At 48.2% G+C, this 17,813-nt stretch overlaps 2 protein-coding genes across 3 annotated transcripts in view; one reads left to right on the top strand and one right to left on the bottom strand.

Moving 5' to 3' along the window:
* Positions 1–707: 707 nt before the first annotated feature.
* LOC119933020 (T-cell surface glycoprotein CD8 beta chain-like) overlaps positions 708–17,813 on the bottom strand; it is a 36,714-nt gene continuing 19,608 nt past the window's right edge. For both annotated transcript variants that reach the window (XM_038752213.1, XM_038752215.1), the window contains one exon: positions 708–1,188. In XM_038752213.1, the coding sequence (XP_038608141.1) occupies positions 1,146–1,188 (43 nt within the window). In that variant the 3' untranslated portion in view covers positions 708–1,145. The remainder of the gene's footprint in view (positions 1,189–17,813) is intronic.
* CD8A (CD8a molecule) lies at positions 7,130–17,630 on the top strand. Its single transcript, XM_038752212.1, has 6 exons — positions 7,130–7,250; positions 9,337–9,711; positions 11,427–11,540; positions 13,706–13,828; positions 15,860–15,890; positions 17,141–17,630. Exons 1-6 carry the CDS (start codon positions 7,205–7,207, stop codon positions 17,181–17,183), a joined length of 732 nt encoding a protein of 243 aa, XP_038608140.1. The 5' UTR covers positions 7,130–7,204; the 3' UTR covers positions 17,184–17,630.

Raw genomic sequence — 17,813 nt, forward strand, 5'->3', positions numbered from 1 at the left:
AACTGAGGAACAGAGAATAATAATAATAATGATGGCATTTGTTAAGCGCTTACTCTGTGCAGAGCACTGTTCTAAGCGTTGGGGGGATACAATGTGATCAAGTTGTCCCACATGGGGCTCACAGTCTTAATTCCCATTTTACAGAAGAGGGAACTGAGGCTCAGAGACGTTAAGTGACTTGCCCAAAGTCACACAGCTGACAATTGGCGGAGCCGGGGTTTGAACCCATGACCTCTGACTCCAAAGCCCATGCTCTTTCCACTGAGCTACGCTGCTTCTCTACGGAAATGTGTATCGTACATCTGCTGTACTCTCCCAATTACTTATTACGGTACCTAATAAATCCTATTGATTGCTGGTTGGATTGAATGACTGATTGATTGATTAAACCTCGTGGACAGGTTGGCTTTATTCCAGGTCCTATTTGTTGGTAATTTTGTCCTGACACTTGACGTTGAGTATAGGGTTCATAGATGAAGCTGAAGGAAAGGCTAATAAATTGTGCTAATTCACCTTTGAAGCTGGAGATAATGGCAATCAGGATTATTTTATTTCAGTGTAGGAAATCAAAACCTAAGTACAGTGATAGTAGAAAATTACATGTGAGTTTGTATTGGATTTTTTTTTAAGTTGACAGTAACCAGAAAAGATGTTGAGCCTGCTATCTTTTAATGAACTAATCAACCACATGGTCTGAAAGGATCCAGCCAGAAACATGCCAAGTGGATTACTTAATATTTATGGGGAGGCTATGTACAGTACTGCCACATACAGCCTCCCTTTCAAGATGGTTTAGGTTAAAATAGCTAACAAATGTCAACCTTCCACTCCACTGTGGCTGCTAATCTGTGGAGAGGTAGAAATGAAACCACATGAAAGAAACTGAGCAACAGAGAATAAGATGTAAGATCAAGAGGAAATGCCGACAAACAAGGCAATATAACTCTGGGTCTCCGTCTGTGAGAGGAGTCCAGAGTGCGAGGAAACAAATAAGAATAAAAGAAAAATATAAAACAGACTCTCCTGTAATTCAGGTTTTAGAGGCTCGAGAGCAGGGATTGTGTCTCCTAGCTCTTTATTTAGCTACATGAAAGGTTAGAGGCTTTGCTACGATGAATGGTAGCTTCTGGGCGCATGGCATTGCTTCAGGAATTGCATATCTGTCCGGGTCGCAAACAAGGTGAGATCCTGAGGGAGGGAGTGAAAGAGGCAGACAAAGTTAAGGAAGATTTCAGATATAGCTGTAAAATGTTGGGGGTTATAGGGAGCAGTCTATTATCCAACCTGTGAATTTAAATCCCATCCCAAAGGACTAGTAAGAATCAATGTGATGCTTGTTAAGTGCTTACTATGTGTCAAACACTAGGGTAGGAATAAAATAAACAGTACCAGTACCACTCGGAGTTCACACACCTGGGAGTCAGAATCAATCAATCAATCAATCAATCATATTTATTGAGCACTTACTATGTGCAGAGCACTGTACTAAGCGCTTGGGAAATACAGATTGGAAACACATAGAGACAGTCCCTACCCAACAGTGGGCTCACAGTCTAAAAGGGGGAGACAGAGAACAGAACCAAACATACCAACAAAATAAAATAAATAGGATAGAAATGTACAAGTAAAATAAATAAATAAATAAATAGAGTAATAAATATGTACAACCATAAGGACAACTTCTGTACAACTCAGAAGGATCTGAGTTCTAAACCCGGCTCTGCCACTTGTCTTCTGTGTAACCTTGGGTAAGTCCCTTCACTTTTGTGATCCTCAGTTACCTCATCTGTAAAATGGGGATTGAGACTGTGTGTGGAAAAGGGACTATGTCCAACCTGATTACCCCAGTGCTTGGTACCATGTCTGACACAAAGTAAGCACTTAAATTCCACAATTATTATTATTATATAGGAGGGAGAACAAGTATTGAATCCCCACATTACAGATGAGGAAGCTGAGGCACAGAGAAACTAAAAGACTTGCCCAAGGTCACATAGCAGACAAGAGGAAGAGCTGGAATTAGAACCCACATCCTCTGATTCCCAAGCCCGTGCTCTTTCCAGTAAGCCACACTGTCTCTCAGGGCCTTGGTTCGTCTTCCAGGGTGAACAAATGAGCTACTTAAGAAAAGTGGGTTCATTTATTTGAAACGAATAATCCTCGGTACAAATCTAACCTTCCATCCTGCAAAGGGGTGGGAGGCCAGACTGGAACTCGGGGCCACAGACCTGCCCAGGACTGTCTCCCTTCTTCCCTTTTTCACTTCTGGGCTTTCCATAACAATTCTTGGCAATAAGCCACTCTCTCTCTCTCTCCATAGAGATAATGGAGAGAGAGCACCCATTATATATGAATATGAGGTGGTCCTTTGTGCTCAGAGAAAATACCATTGATTGGTGAAATTACTGCATAAAGAGCACTGTACTGAGCAACTAGGAGAGTAAACCAGAAGTGGAAGATGGTCCCTGCCCACAGTGGGGTGGGGGGTGGGGGGTGTACGATCTAGTTGAAATATTTTGCCAACTTGTACTTCCCAACACAGAGTACAGTGCTCTGCACACAGTAAGTGCTCAATAAATACGATTGATTGATTGATTGATTCCCTCCCCCGACCCGCTAAAGTCTAACCAACAGCTCACCACGGGACGTTGGGGAGCGTTGCTGCTATAAGAAGAGAAACTCTGCTGAGGCCCAGCTATCGGGGCTGCAGGTTTCTAGCCAAAGGGTCAGCCAGGGTGGGCTATCCCCAGTGTGACTAACACCTGTGGCAATGTCCCGCAGCAAGCAACTGGGTCGTGTGGCTTTGGCATGATGTCAGCTGTATGCTGTGAGCACGTCAGCCCTAAATGGAGACCTTGTGGGGAGCAGTTTGTGATGAATTGTACCCCTACCTATCTATCTACTCACTTGCTGAACTCAATGTCCCATCAGGAGTATGACTAACAAAGGAAAGAGAGTGTAAAGTGTTCGGCTCTGGGCAAACCACCATCATTCTAGTCAGTTCCCTGCGCCCAGTCCCCAAGTCTTCGGCGGTGTGTTCAGTCAATCATATTTATTGAGCACTTACTGCGTGCAAAGCTCTGTACTAACCGCTTGGAAGATTACACTAGAACAGACACATTCCCTCCCCACAACGAGCTTACAGTTTAGAGGGAGCTTGTGGTCTAGAGAGAGCTTACAGCCTTTTTTTTGACTGAAGATTCCATCTCTGTAAGAATGGTTAGAATAAACACCATCATCTGGGTTTTACAATAGTGTACACGTGCACACACATACCCTTTTCTTGATATCCAGTTCTGTTTCTAACCATATAACCATTCTTAATCCTCTAACCCACTGGTAGTGTAACTGGCTCCAAAGCAAAGGGCCTCCTTGTGCAGTGGACAGCTACTGGAGAAGCTTACATAGAGATCATTGAAAAAAACAATAAAACAGAAAGTATAAACATGACCGTTTGATTACATGCTCTTCTTCTCTTCAAACCTGTCTTTCTTTTGTTCCCCAAACAGGCTCTCTGTGGCTTTTTCGGAGGCTCTTGATCGAACCAAAGATAGAAACATTTCCATTAAATTACTCCTCCTCTACCTCTCGTCCATGCTTTTGAGTCCTTCTTTTTCTGCCTGACAGTTCTCATTCATTCCTTCATTCAATCGTATTTATTGAGCACTTACTGTGTGCAGAGCACTGTACTAAGCGCTTGGGAAGTACAAGTTAGCAACATATAGAGACGATCCCTACCCAACAGTGGACTCACAGTCTAGAAGGTTTCTCCCAGCCCCCGGCCTTTCGCTGTTACCATCGTGGACAGCATCATCATCTTCAAGCCTGAGTTCAAAACAAAGACAGCAATGGTTGTTAAGGCAAGATTTTTTGAAACGTTTTTTGTTGAGAACTGATTATGTATCAGGCACTGTATTATGCACTGGGCTAAATACTAGCTAGTCGGATTGGACACATTCCATCTCCCACTTGGGGCTCACGGTCTTAATCCCCATTTTACAGATGAGGGAAGTGAGGCATAGAGAAGTGGAGTGACTTGCCCCAGCTCACACAGCAGACAAGTAGCAGAGCTGGGATGGGAACCCAGGGCCTCCAACTCCAAGGCCCATGTTCTTTCCACTAAACCATGCTGCTTCTCGTGTTTCTAAGTTGGTTATAATAATCAGGTGTGTACTGAGCAAATGTGAACACAGCCGCTCACAGATGTTAAGAGGATTTGTACTTCCCAAGCGCTTAGTACAGTGCTCTGCACATAGTAAGCACTCAATAAATACTATTGATGATGATGATCTAGAACCTCCATCAGGAGGTAGTATCCTATTCTCCTCCTGCTAGCGGTTATCTCCTTTTGTGTGACTGAGTCAGAGGGAGAGAATGAGGATAATGTGACCGAAGCCATCCCCATTGTCAATAAGCACGACCCAAGCCTTGCTAGCTGAAGGCAGTCCAACATCTTGAACTACAAAGGAGAGCTGATTATTTTTGCAGCACCATCTGGGGAATGGAGTTGGCTGTGTTTCTAGAGATCTAAATGTGGGTGGGAGGCTCAAGACCCCATCTTGGGCCCAAAGCGCCAAGGGAGAGATTGTAGCGGCTTATGGGGGCCGATGAATTTGCCTCTCTAAAACCTTCGCCCGCCATGACTTGGGCGTACAAGAGCCCAGCTGCACCCAGCAAAAGTCCCCGCGCATTATGTTCCGGCAACTGCCTTGACTCTGGTGGGGCGGATGTCACTGTGGTTAAAATGAAAATGCACCCGTGTTCTGAAAAAACACCATTGGGGTCATGAAACCTCCTCGGTGGGTTTGCTGCAAGACCCCCTCACTGCATCTAGGATCAAAGAACCTCCAGCGGCCTGACGTTACTTAACCGAGTGCGAGCGAGCTAGCGGCCTAACCACTCTTTTCTGCTCTGGCAGGCTAACGGGGATCCAAATGTCGATGTGGCCTGATGGGAAGACCACCGGCCCGGGAGATAGGAGACCCTACTTGTACCCGACTCTGTTACTGGCCTGCTGTGTAACCTTGGACGAGTCCCTTCCTTCTCTGGGCCTCAGTTTCCTCATCTTTAAAAAGGGGTAAAATAGGAGGCCATCAAATGTGAGACCAAGACTGCCGTTACTGCAGTACTTATAGGAACCACTTCACAAATATTATAATTGTAATTATAAGTTTCTAGAAACTCTGGCTCCTGCATTTTTGCCATTCATTCTGGGATTATTTTTCTTAGCAGCCTCGAGGCTTCAGACAATAATCCCACTCTTCCTCTGGATTATTTCCGAAATGATTATCCAATTTTTTCTTCAATGGTACTTGCTAAGCACTTATTAAGTGTCAACCACTTTTCTAAATGTTGGGAGAGAAACAAATCAATCAGGTCAGACACGGTCCCTTTTCCACACGGGGCTCACAGTCTAAGTAGGAGGGAGAACAGGAATTGAATCTAATCCTGGCTCTGCCACTTGCCTGCTGTGTGAATTTGGGCAAAGTGCTTAATGTTTCTGAGCCTCAGTTACCTCATCTGTAAAATGGGGATTAAGACTGTGAGCCCCAAGTGGGACATGGACTGCATCCAACTGAATTATCTTGTACTTATCCCAGCATTTAGTTCAGTGCTTGGCACGTAGTAAGAGCTTAACAAATTCCATTGTAAAATTCCCATTTTCCATTTGGGGAAACTGAGGCACGGGGCATTCATTTAATCAATCATATTTATTGAGCACTTACCATGTGCAGACCACTGTACTAAGCGCTTGGGAAGTACAAATCGGCAACATATAGAGACAGTCCCTACTCAACAATGGGCTCACAGTCTAAAAGGGGGAGAAAGTCACCAACAGGCAATTGGGAGAGCTGGAATTAGAACACAGGTCCTCTGATTTCCCGGCCCGAACTCTTTCCGCTACGCCACGCTGCTTCATCAGTAGATTATTCTGGCTTCTTGACCCTCCCTCTGTCAGCCGGTTGCCAACTTCACTTCCTGATTGCCATTCCACCCGAGGAATGGGGGAGGAGGGCCCAAGGAGAAATTCAAATCTGAAGCTTTGCATCTCTGCTGATAATCATCACCATCACAAGACAGAGGAAGCAGCGTGGCTCAATGGAAAGAGCACGGGCTTGGGAGCCAGAGGTCATGGGTTCAAATCCTGGCTCTGCCACTTGTCGGCTGTGTGACTTTGGGCAAGTCACTTCACTTCTCTGGGCCTCAGTCCCCTCATCTGTAAAATGGGGATTGAAAGTGTGAGCCCCACGTGGGACAACCGGATTACCCTGCATCTACCCCAGAGCCTAGAACAGTGCTTGGCACATAGAAAATGCTTAACAAATACCATAGTAATTGTTATTATTGTTATTATTATAAATACCAGGGATTGATTGATTGATTGGTGGATGGGAGCTAGGGTTAAAGGCTCGGATCTCCCACCCCTGGCCTGGTTCTGGGCCTCAGTTCCCTCATCTGTAAAATGGGGATTGAAAGTGTGAGCCCCACGTGGGACAACTGGATTACCCTGCATCTACCCCAGAGCCTAGAACAGTGCTTGGCACGTAGTAAACACTTAACAAATACCATAGTTATTGTTATTATTGTTATTATTATAAATACCAGGGATTGATTGATTGATTGATTGATTGATTGGTGGATGGGAGCTAGGGTTAAAGGCTCGGATCTCCCAACCCTGACCTGGTTCTGGGCCTCAGTTCCCTCATCTGTAAAATGGGGATTGAAAGTGTGAGCCCCACGTGGGACAACCGGATTACCCTGTATCTACCCCAGAGCCTAGAACAGTGCTTGGCACATAGTAAACGCTCAACAAATACCATAGTTATTGTTATTATTGTTATTATTCTAAATTGATTGACTGGTGGATGGGAGCTAGGGTTAAAGGCTCGGATCTCCCAACCCTGGCCTGGTGGTTCAGTCTCCCCGCCCTCTTCCCCTCTGTCTGTCTGTCTCTCCCCCCCTCCCCTCCATCTAAGGGTTGCAACGTTTCCCCCGCACCCACCCCCATCGCCCCTGCCCTGCAGTCACAAGCCCTCGAGGCTCTGGGGCGACCAGGTGGGAGCCTGCTGGCGCCCACCCTCCGGGGCCAGGAGGGCGAGGGCAGGAGGCTGACACCACATCCTGCCCCGAGCCCCAGGCCCAAAGACCAGTCGGAGCGTCACTCGCACGCTGCGCCCCACGCTGCGTCCGGCCCTGGAGGGTGATGGCCTGGCTTGGGAGCACCCTGGTCCTCATCCTGCTGCTCGTCCGTGAGTCCGTGGGTCCCTGGGGGGGTTGGGGAGGTCACCCAGGCCTCGGACTCGAGTAGGCCTGGGCTGTCCGGGCCCTGGGCAATGTCCTCTGCCCGCTAGGGCTGAGCCCTGAAGGAGCCCAGGGGGACACTGCCTGAGATGGCACTGAGGGGAAATTGGATGGAGCCGGCTTTACTGGGATCTGGGGTGGAGGGGAAACTGGACAGTGCAGGTTTTACTGGGATTGGGGGAAGGGAAACTGGAGAATCAGGGTTTAACTGGGATCTAGGGAGGGGAAATTGGAGGGTGTGACTGTGAGCCCACTGTTGGGTAGGGACTGTCTCTATATGTTGCCAATTTGTACTTCCCAAGCGCTTAGTACAGTGCTCTGCACACAGTAAGCGCTCAATAAATACGATTGATGATGATGGGGAGGGGAAACTGGAGGGTGTGGGTTTAACTGGGATCTGGGGAAGAGGAAACTGGAGGGAGTGGGTTTAACTGGGATCTGGGGAGGAGAAACTGGAGGGTGTGGGTTTAACTGGGATCTGGGGAAGTGGAAACTGGAGGGTGTGTGCTTAACTGGGATCTGGGGAGGGGAAACTGGAGGGTGTGGGTTTAACTGGGATCTGGGGAAGAGGAAACTGGAGGGTGTGTGTTTAACTGGGATCTGGGGAGCGGAAACTGGAGGGTGTGGATTTAACTGGGATCTGGGGAAGAGGAAACTGGAGGGTGTGTGTTTAACTGGGATCTGGGGAGGGGAAACTGGAGAGTACAGGTTTAATCGGGATCTGGAGAAGAGAAACTGGAGGGTGTGGATTTAACTGGGATCTGGGGAAGAGGAAACCGGAGGGTGTGGGTTTAACTGGGATCTGGGGAGGGGAAACTGGTGGGAGTGGGTTTAACTGGGATCTGGGGAGAAAACTGGAGGGTGCGGGTTTAACTGGGATGGGGAAGGGAAACTGGAGGGATTGGATTTTACTGGCATCTGGGGAACAGAAACTGGTGGGGGTGGGTTTTACTGGAATGGGGGAGGGGTCACTGGAGAGCACGGGTTTAACTGGGATGGGGCTGAGGAAAAACTGGAGCATGTGGGTTTAATTGGGATTGGGGGAGGGGAAACTGGAGGGCACGGGTTTAACTGGGATGGGGCGGAGGGGAAACTGGAGAGTGTGGATTTAAGTGGGATGGGGAGGGGAAACTGGAGGGAGCAGGTTTTACTGGGATGGTGGGGGAGAAACTGGAGGGTATGGGTTTAACTGGGATGGGGCAGAGGGGAAAACTGGAAAGCACAGGTTTAGCTGGGATGGGGCTGGGGGAAAACTGGAGGGCCCGGGTTTAACTGGGATGAGGAGGAGGGCAAAACTGGAGGGTGCGGGTTTAACTGGGATTGGGGAAGGGAAATTGGAGGGAGCAGGTTTTACTGGTATCTGGGGAAGGAAATTTAAGACTGTGAGCCCGCTGTTGCATAGGGACCGTCTCTATATGTTGCCAACTTGTACTTCCCAAGCGCTTAGTACAGTGCTCTGCACATAGTAAGCGCTCAATAAATATGATTGATGATGATGATGGAGGGTGTGGGTTTAACTGGGATGTGAAGGGGAAACTGGAGGGAGTGGGTTTTACTGGGATTGCGGGAGGAGAAACTGGAGGGTGTGGGTTTAACTGGGATGGGGAGGAGGGGAAAACTGGAAAGCACGGGTTTAACTGGGATGGGGCTGGGGGAAAACTGTAGGGGGCAGGTTTAACTGGGATGGGGCAGAGGAGAAATTGGAAAGTGCAAGTTTAACTGGGAGGGAGCTGGAGGAAAACTGGAGAGTGTGGGTTTAACTGGAATGGGGCTGGGGAAAAACTGGAGGGTGCAGGTTTAACTGGGATCTGGGGAAGAGGAAACTGGAGGGTGCGGGTTTAACTGAGATGGGGAGCAGGGGAAAATGAAAAGCGAGGGTTTAACTGGGATGAGGCGGAGGAGAAATTGGAAAGCGCGGGTTTAACTGGGATTGTGGGAGGAGAAACTGGAGGCCGTGGGTTTAAGTGAGCAGGCCCCTAATTGTCCAGGGAGCCTCCAGTTTAGCGGGCCTTTCTGTCTGCCACTTTTCCCCAGAGCCCGGCTGGGCCCAGCCCAAGTTCCGGATGGAAAAGTCAGAGGTGAGAGTCGTGGAGCCGGGAAAGACGGTGGATCTCAAGTGTGAAATCTTAGGAACCAGCCAGACCGGGCTCTCCTGGGTCCACCAGAGGCCCGTCAAGCCAAACCAAAACGCGATGGCCCCCACCTTCCTCGTCTTCTTCTCGGGGACCGTCAAAACCATCCGGAAGGCCGAAGGTCTGGACAGAAGTTTGGAAGCCAAAAGGCTAAGCTCCGCCTCCTTCCAGGTGACCCTGAAGGACTTCCAGGAGAAGGACGAGGGTCACTACTACTGTGTGGTGGCCTATAACCAGGCCCTCTACTTCAGCCGGTCCATGTCCGTCTTCTTGAAAGGTTGGAGTTGACCGTCTCCCGGGGGTCGTTTAAGGGGCAGAGACAAAGACAGGACCAGACCAGAAGGACCCTGAAAGTGCATTTGGGGGTGTACGGAAGAGGGACAGTTCAGTCTGGACTCCCTCCCCGCTAGACGGCCTGAGCTCCCTTGCCCTCGGGCCAAACAAAAAAAGATGGTATTTGTTAAGCGCTTACTCTGTGCCAAGGACTGTTTTAAGTGCTAGGGTAGATATGATAATGATGCCATTTATTAAGCGCTTACTATGTGCAAAGCACTGTTCTAAGCGCTGGGGAGGTTACAAGGTGATCAGGTTGTCCCACGGGGGGCTCACAGTCTTAATCCCCATTTTACAGATGAGGTAACTGAGGCCCAGAGAAGTTAAATGACTTGCCCGAAGTCACACAGCTGACAGTTGGCGGAGCCGGGATTTGAACCCCTGACCTCTGACTCCAAAGCCCGTGCTCTTTCCACTGAGCCACGCTGCTTCTACCTGATATAAGGTAATCAGGTGGTCCCACGGGGGGCTCACAGTCTTCATCCCCATTTTACAGATGAAAGAACGAAGGCACGGAGAAGTGAAGTCTCTTGCCCAAAGTCACACAGCTGACAAGTGGCGGAGCCAGGATTAGAACCCACGACCACTGACTCCTGAGCCCTGGCTCTTGCCACTAAAGCCTGGTCAGGTCATTCCACGTTATTCCACGTCATTCCACGTTACCTGGGTTCCCTCACTCCTGGATGGCCTGGGCTCCCTTGCTTTCGGCCTACCACACGAGAAGCAGAGTGGCTTATTCATTCATTCATTCAATCGTATTTATTGAGCGCTTACTGTGTGCAGAGCACTGTACTAAGCACTTGGGTAGTACAAGTTGGCAACATATAGAGACGGTCCCCACCCAACAACGGGCTCACAGTCTAGAAGGAGGAGACAGGCAACAAAACAAAACATGTGGACAGGTGTCAAGGCGTCAGAACAAATAGAAATAAAGCTAGATGCACATCATTAACAAAATAAATAGAATAGTAAATATGTACAGGTAAAATAAATAGAGTAATAAATCTGTACAAACATATATACAGGTGCTGTGGGGAGGGGAAGGAGGTAGGGCAGAGGGGGAGGATGGGGAGGAGGAGAGGAGAAAGGGGGCTCAGTCTGGGAAGGCCTCCTGGAGGAGGTGAGCTCTCAGTAGGGCTTTGAAGGGAGGAAGAGATGTGCGGAGGGAGGGCATCCCAGGCCAGGGGAGGACGTGGGCCGGGGGTCGACGGTGGGACAGGCGAGAACGAGGTACAGTGAGGAGGTGAGCGGCAGAGGAGCGGAGGGTGCGGCTTAGTGGCAAGAGCCCGGGCTTTGGAGTCAGAGGACATGGGTTCTAATCCCAGCTCTGCCGCAGTCTGCTGGGTGACCCTGGCCAAGCCACTTCACTTCTTTGTGCGTCAGTTCTCTCATCTGTAAAATGCGGATGAAAACCGTGAGCCCCACGTGGTATCACCTGATTCGCTTGTATCTACCCCAGCGCTTAGAACAGTGCTTGGCACACCGTAAGCTCTTAACAAATACCCTCATTATTATTATTATTATTATTATTATTATTAATTATAAATCCCCGGGGATGGGGGCCCAGCCCAGCCAGGATAGCTGTAAAGGGGACAGGTGGGGAGCCGGGATGGGAGTGGGGGGTCAGCACAAAGGACCACTGTCATTGTCTCATCCCAGGACCGGCCACCACCCGCCCTCCGGTGCCCAGGACGACGACGGCCCGGCCGGACCCTCTCAATGTGACCCGGACCACCCCGGCCCTCAGCAACTGCCAGGACAGGCCCAGCTCCAGTGAGGCGGCTTCCCCATCTCCCTGCTCCTCTGCCCCCGGGACCCTTGGCTCAGAGATCGTGCACACACACAAACACACCACACAAACCCACACACCTCCACATGCTCAAAACGCACAAACCCACACACCTCCACTATATCCGCACCCGTAAAACAACGCGCAAACCCACACACCTACACTACACCCACACACTCATCCATTCGTTCATTCAGTCGTATTTATTGAGCGCTTACTGTGCGCAGAGCACTCTGCGAGGCACTTAGAGAAGCAGCGTGGCTCAGTGGGAAGAGCCGGGCTTTGGAATCAGAGGTCATGTGTTCAAATCCCGGCTCTGCCAATTGTCAGCTGTGTGACTTTGGGCAAGTCACTTAACTTCTCTGTGCCTCAGTTACCTCATCTGGAAATGGGAATTGAGACTGTGAGCCCCCCGTGGTACAACCTGATCAGCTAGTAACCTCCCCAGCGCTTAGAACAGTGCTTTGCACATAGTAAGCGCTTAATAAGTGCCATCATTATTATTGGGAGAGTCCAATACTAATACTAATAATAATAATGATGGTATTTGTAAAGCGCTTACTATGTGCAAAGCACTGTTCTAAGCGCTGGGGAGGTTACAAGGTGATCAGGTTGTCCCACGGGGGGGTTCAAAGTTTTAATCCCCATTTTTACAAGTGAGGTAACTGAGGCACAGAGAAGTGAAGTGACTTGCCCAAAGTCACACAGTTGACAAGTGGTGGAGCCGGGATTTGAACCCATGACCTCTGACTCCAAAGCCCGTGCTCTTTCCACTGAGCCACGCTGCTTCTCTATACAACAATACAATACAATACAACACTACAATACGGTACTCAATACAACAATAAACAGATGCATTCCCTGCCCACAGTGAGTTTACAGTCTAGAGAACAAGCTTACAGTCTAGACTCAACTCTTTCTGAACCTGGCCTTTGTGGTGAACATCCTGGGATACCCCCACCCACCCACCCACCCACCCACACTCCTAAGCTCCCTGTTCCCGGGAGTTCTGCCCACCGCTCCGAAATTCCCCGTCCCCAGACTAGGGGGGTGGTCCCAATCCCATTTGGGATCCCCGGATATTGGCACCTGCTCGAGCAGGCAGGGAAAACGTGGTGGGCAGGGAATGTGTCTGTTTATTGTTCTATTGTTTTGCCGTGTGACCTTGGGCAAGTCACTTTCATTCATTCAATCGTATTTATTGAGCACTTACTGTGTGCAGAGCACTGTACTAAGCGCTTGGGAAGTACAAGTTTGCGACGTATAGAGACGGTCCTTACCCAACAACAGGCTCACGGTCTAGAAGGGGGAGACAGACAACAAAACAAAACATGTAGACGGGTGTCAAGTCATCATCAATCGTATTTATTGAGCGCTTACTGTGTGCAGAGCACTGTACTAAGCGCTTAGAACTAAGCGCTAAGTCGTCAGAACAAATAGAATTCACTTCTCAGGGCCTCAGTGACCTCATTCATTCAATCATATTTATTGAGCACTTACTGTGTGCACTGTACTAAGTGCTTAAAAACCATTCTAAGCACTGGAGTAGATACAAGGCAATCATGTTGCCCCACGTGGGGCTCACAGTCTTAATCCCTATTTTACAGATGAGGTAACTGAGGCACAGCGAAGTTAAATGACTTGCCCACGGTCACACAGCAGACAAGTGGGGATTGAGACTGTGAGCCCCATGTGGGACAGGGACGGTGTCCAACCCGATTTGCTTGTCTCCACCCCAGTGCTTAGTAAAGTGCCTGGCACATAATAATAATAATAATAATAATAATAATAATAATAATAATAATAATAATAATGACATTTATTAAGCACTTACTATGTGCAAAGCACTGTTCTAAGCGCTGGGGAGGTTACAAGGTGATCAGGTTGTCCCACAGGGGGCTCACATTATTAATCCCCATTTTCCAGATGAGGTAACTGAGGCCCAGAGAAGTTAAGTGACTTGCCCAAAGTCACCCAGCTGACAATTAGCAGACCCGGGATAGTAAGCATTAAATAAATATTATTTACTATTATTGTTGTACTTTCCCAAGGAGCTCAGTACAGTGGTCTGCACACAGTACACGCACAATACAGATAACTGAACAAATGAATCAATGAACAATCTCTCTTTCCTTTTCAATTTACACAGAAAAGTCCCTAAATCAGAGATGGTTCTGGGATTTCTCCTGTGACCTATACATCTGGGGGCCTTTGGCCGGGGGCTGTGTCGTCCTGCTCATCGCTCTGCTGACCACCATCATCATCTGCAAAAGTAAGGGACTCCCCTCTTCCCCGGCCCTGGCCCCCCAGTGTGGCTGGGGGACCCCCTCCTCGCCCCGTCGCCCCATCTTTGCAGCTGAGACATGGGGGAGCAGAGGCCCGGTCTCGCCGTTGCAGTTCCACCCCCAAGATGGACATCGAAAATGTGGGCGAAGGAGGGTCTGGTCCCCAGTGTTTCAGATCTGGGGAGGAGCCCCTCGAAGCGTGTCTGGATTTCAGGCCCTTCAACCCCCTCGCTACCCCAAGAAGGCCTGGGGACAAGAAGTTCCCACTTTACATGGTCCAGATAATGTTCTCCGGCCTAAAACATGCCAAACCCCTCACCCCCACCACGTCCCGCTCTCGCTGGATCTCTCCTGGTTGCGGCCCTCGGCTTCTCGGGCTCTGTTCGCACTTCACCAGCTTGGAAACAGAGACGCCAGCACGTTCTGCGAGCGGGCGACTTCCTCTCTGATGGCTTAGATTGGTTCCTCACAGGGTCTTGGGGAGAAAATTTTCAGAGAATAAGCATTAAACACCCAAACCATAAACCCAAAACAGCTCAGCCCTGGAGCTGAATAGGAGGGGAAAAGCGAAACCCAAGAGAAAGGTAAAGGATGTGGTGAGCCCCGGGGTGGGCGGGGAGTGGGACTTTAGGGTGGTCCTTCTGCTGGGGCAGTGAGCCTGGAAAAGGGGTGGAGCGGAGGAAGGGGGGAACTCCAGGCTCTTAGCCGGAGGAGTTTTAAACCCTTGAGTAGAAAATTCACAAAATGGACAATCCACTCGTGGGGAGTCAAGACTTGGCAGTAGTCCTGACCCTCTTGCTTGACTTCTTCCACTGTCTCACTTTCATCTTTTCATCTCTTCTATTCATGTAGCCCGGCTGCTTTAAGCTACCCTCTCCTCACGGTAGTAGCCTTTGCTTAACTCTCTCCCTTCTAATCAATCGATCAACCAATCCATGGTATGTACTGAGCATTTCATGTGGGCAGAGAACTCTAGACTGTAAACTCGTTGTGGGCAGGGAATGCGTCTATGAACTCTGTTATACTCTCATGTTGTAGTCACTCAAGTGCTTAGTACTGTGTTTCGCACACAGTAAGCGCTCACTAAATATAACTGATTGATTAAGATCTGGGGAGAGTACAATACAATAGAGATAAGATCCCTGCCTACAAGGAGTTTACAGTGTGGTTTAGTGGATAGAGCGCGGATCTGGGACTCAGAAGGACCTGAGTTCTAATCCCGGCTCCACTGCTTGTCCGCTGGGCAAGTCACTTCACTTCTCTGTGCCTCAGTTACCTCATCTGCAATATGGGGACCGAGACTGTAAGCCCTAAGTGGGACATGGACTGTGTCCAACCTGATTAGCTTGTATCTACTTGGAACAGTGCTTGACCCATAATAAGCGCTTAACAAATACTATTATTATTAGTATTATTTCCTTTGCATTTCCTGTCTTGTCTTTCTGGGTTTTCCAACGATTGATGCTAACTCCTCCTCCGGCATGATCCAAAGTGCCAAGCCTCTGCCCATTCAAACGGGCTTGGTGTTAATTCTCTTTCTCGCCTTTTCGGTCTCCGAGCAACCAAGGCCGGGTTCACTCATTTGACTGTCTTGAAGTGAGAAAACAATACTGTCCCGTCCCCCACACTCTGTGTGGATGTGCCCCTCCTCTGTCTCACCTACACCCCCATCCCCAACAAGAGCGTTTCCCCGAGAAGACTGCTTATTCTCTGCCTGCAGCCCATTAATCAAATCATCAATGGTATTTATTGAGCGTTTTCTGTGTGCTGAGGACTGTACTAAGCACTTGGGAGAGTACAACAAAGTTGGTACATATGTTCCCTGCCCACAAGGAGCTCCCGGTTCTGCAGCTCTTGATAATGCAATACGGTCACCTAAAATCGCAGAAGGAAATGCAAGGCATGGGAGGTGAAAAACTAACTTTAATGCCAGGAAGCAAAGGTGCGAGGCAGGTACTAATTCTATTTTGAGCCAGTTCTTTGAATTCAATCATTTTCTTTTTCTTTTTCCTTTCAAGAATCCCGACGGCGCGTCTGCAGATGTGCAAGGTTAGTCATTGGTACTTCCACCGTCTCTTTATAATCTATCCTTCATGCTCGAATGAAAAGTAGTTAACCTAGCAATTATCCATCAGTCAATTGATCGTATTCATCGGGGGCTTACTGTATGCAGAGCACTGTACTAACAATAAATAGGAATAATGGGGTTATGGTTGATGGATAAGAACGATTAGGTGAGTGGTGGGGATCACCCTGTGGGCAGGGAATGGATCTCTTTTATCAATCAATAAATCAATCGTATTTATTGAGCGCTTACTGTGTGCAGAGCACTGTACTAAGTGCTTGGGAAGTACAAGTTGGCAACATATAGAGACAGTCCCTACCCAACAGTGGGCTCACAGTCTAGAAGGGGGAGACAGAGAACAAAACAAAACATATTAACAAAATAAAATAAATAGAATAGATATGTACAAGTAAAATAAATAAATAAATTGTTGTGCTAAGCTCTTTATTGCTCTAAGCTTTAAGCTCTTTATTGTGCTTATTACAGTACTTTGCCCACAATAAAGCTGCCACTTGTCAGCTGTGTGACTTCAGCCAAGTCACTTAACTTCTCTTTGCCTCAGTTCCCTCATCTGTAAAATGGGGATGAAGACTGTGAGCCTCATGTGAGACAACCTGATCACCTTGTAACCTCCCCAGTGCTTAGAACGGTGCTTTGCACGTAGTAAGTGCTTAATAAATGCCATCATTATTATTATTATTATTATTATTATTAATGAAGTGCTTAATAAATATGATTGAATGAAGGAATATACATAAAAGTTTAAGCGCTTAGTACAGTGGTCTGCACACAGTAAGCATTCAATAAATATGATTGATTGAATGAATTAATAAAAATCCCTGCCCCAAGCCAGTGGGAGAGAGGGAAGGGTAGAGCAAGATCAAACAGGGCCAACAGTCAACCGGGAGGGGTTGGCAATGCTGCTTGGGATGAGGAGAGCAAAGATTAGGAGTAGTGAAAATCCTGTGCCGAGTGGAAGGGTGATGCAGAAGGGAGAGGAAGAAGAGGGCCTGAGGGCTTAGACAGGGAAGGCTTCTTGGAGGAGATGGACTTTAAATCAGGCTTTGAAGCTGGGGTGTTCAATTGGACTTGGAGCTTTGCTTCCATTTGGGGCCAGGGGTAGCGGTTGGGGGGACTGTATTAATGAATAGTTTAAACTCTGACGAGCTAAAGGGCTTCAGTAGGCCGCGCCTTCTCTCTCTGCCTCATTAGCACGTCTTCCCCTCTGTTTTAGACCCCTCAGCAGGCCCCCCAGAAAGCCCGGAGTACCAGGCTGATACATTAAATATGGCTGAGTGCTGGTGAGCAGACTACGGGACTTCTAAGATCATTTTCCTCACTTCCCCGTTACCCTGTGTTTTGTATTCTATTTCCCTTTTTAATGAATTTTTAAAGTTTAAGTAATATAAAAACGGTGGAAGATGGGTGGGTCTGGTTGTGTTTGTGGGTGTGTGCGTGCGTGTGAATATATGATCCTGGACAATGTCACTGGTTTACGCACTTTTGGAACACGTAGTAAGGTGCAGGTAGAATCATGCTTTGGAACCAAATAAAAGCTTCCGGAAGTGGACTTTGATTGATTAGCACATATGATGATTGGAACATGTAGTAAGGTGCAGGTAGAATCATGCTTTGGAACTAAATAGAAGCTTTCGGAAGTGGACCTTGATTGATTCCCCCTTTTAGACTGTGAGCCCACTGTTGGGTAGGGACTGTCTCTATATGTTGCCAACTTGTACTTCCCAAGCGCTTAGTACAGTGCTCTGCACACGGTAAGCGCTCAATAAATATGATTGATTGATTGATTGATTAGCACGCATGATGATATCACTAACAAAAACAACACGACCTAATGATAAAATAGAAAAAGCACAGGCGCGTGCTTTTTCCATTAGAAGTAGCCAGGG

The sequence above is a fragment of the Tachyglossus aculeatus genome, chromosome 10 (assembly GCF_015852505.1).
Source record: "Tachyglossus aculeatus isolate mTacAcu1 chromosome 10, mTacAcu1.pri, whole genome shotgun sequence".
In the NCBI taxonomy this organism is placed as follows: domain Eukaryota; kingdom Metazoa; phylum Chordata; class Mammalia; order Monotremata; family Tachyglossidae; genus Tachyglossus; species Tachyglossus aculeatus.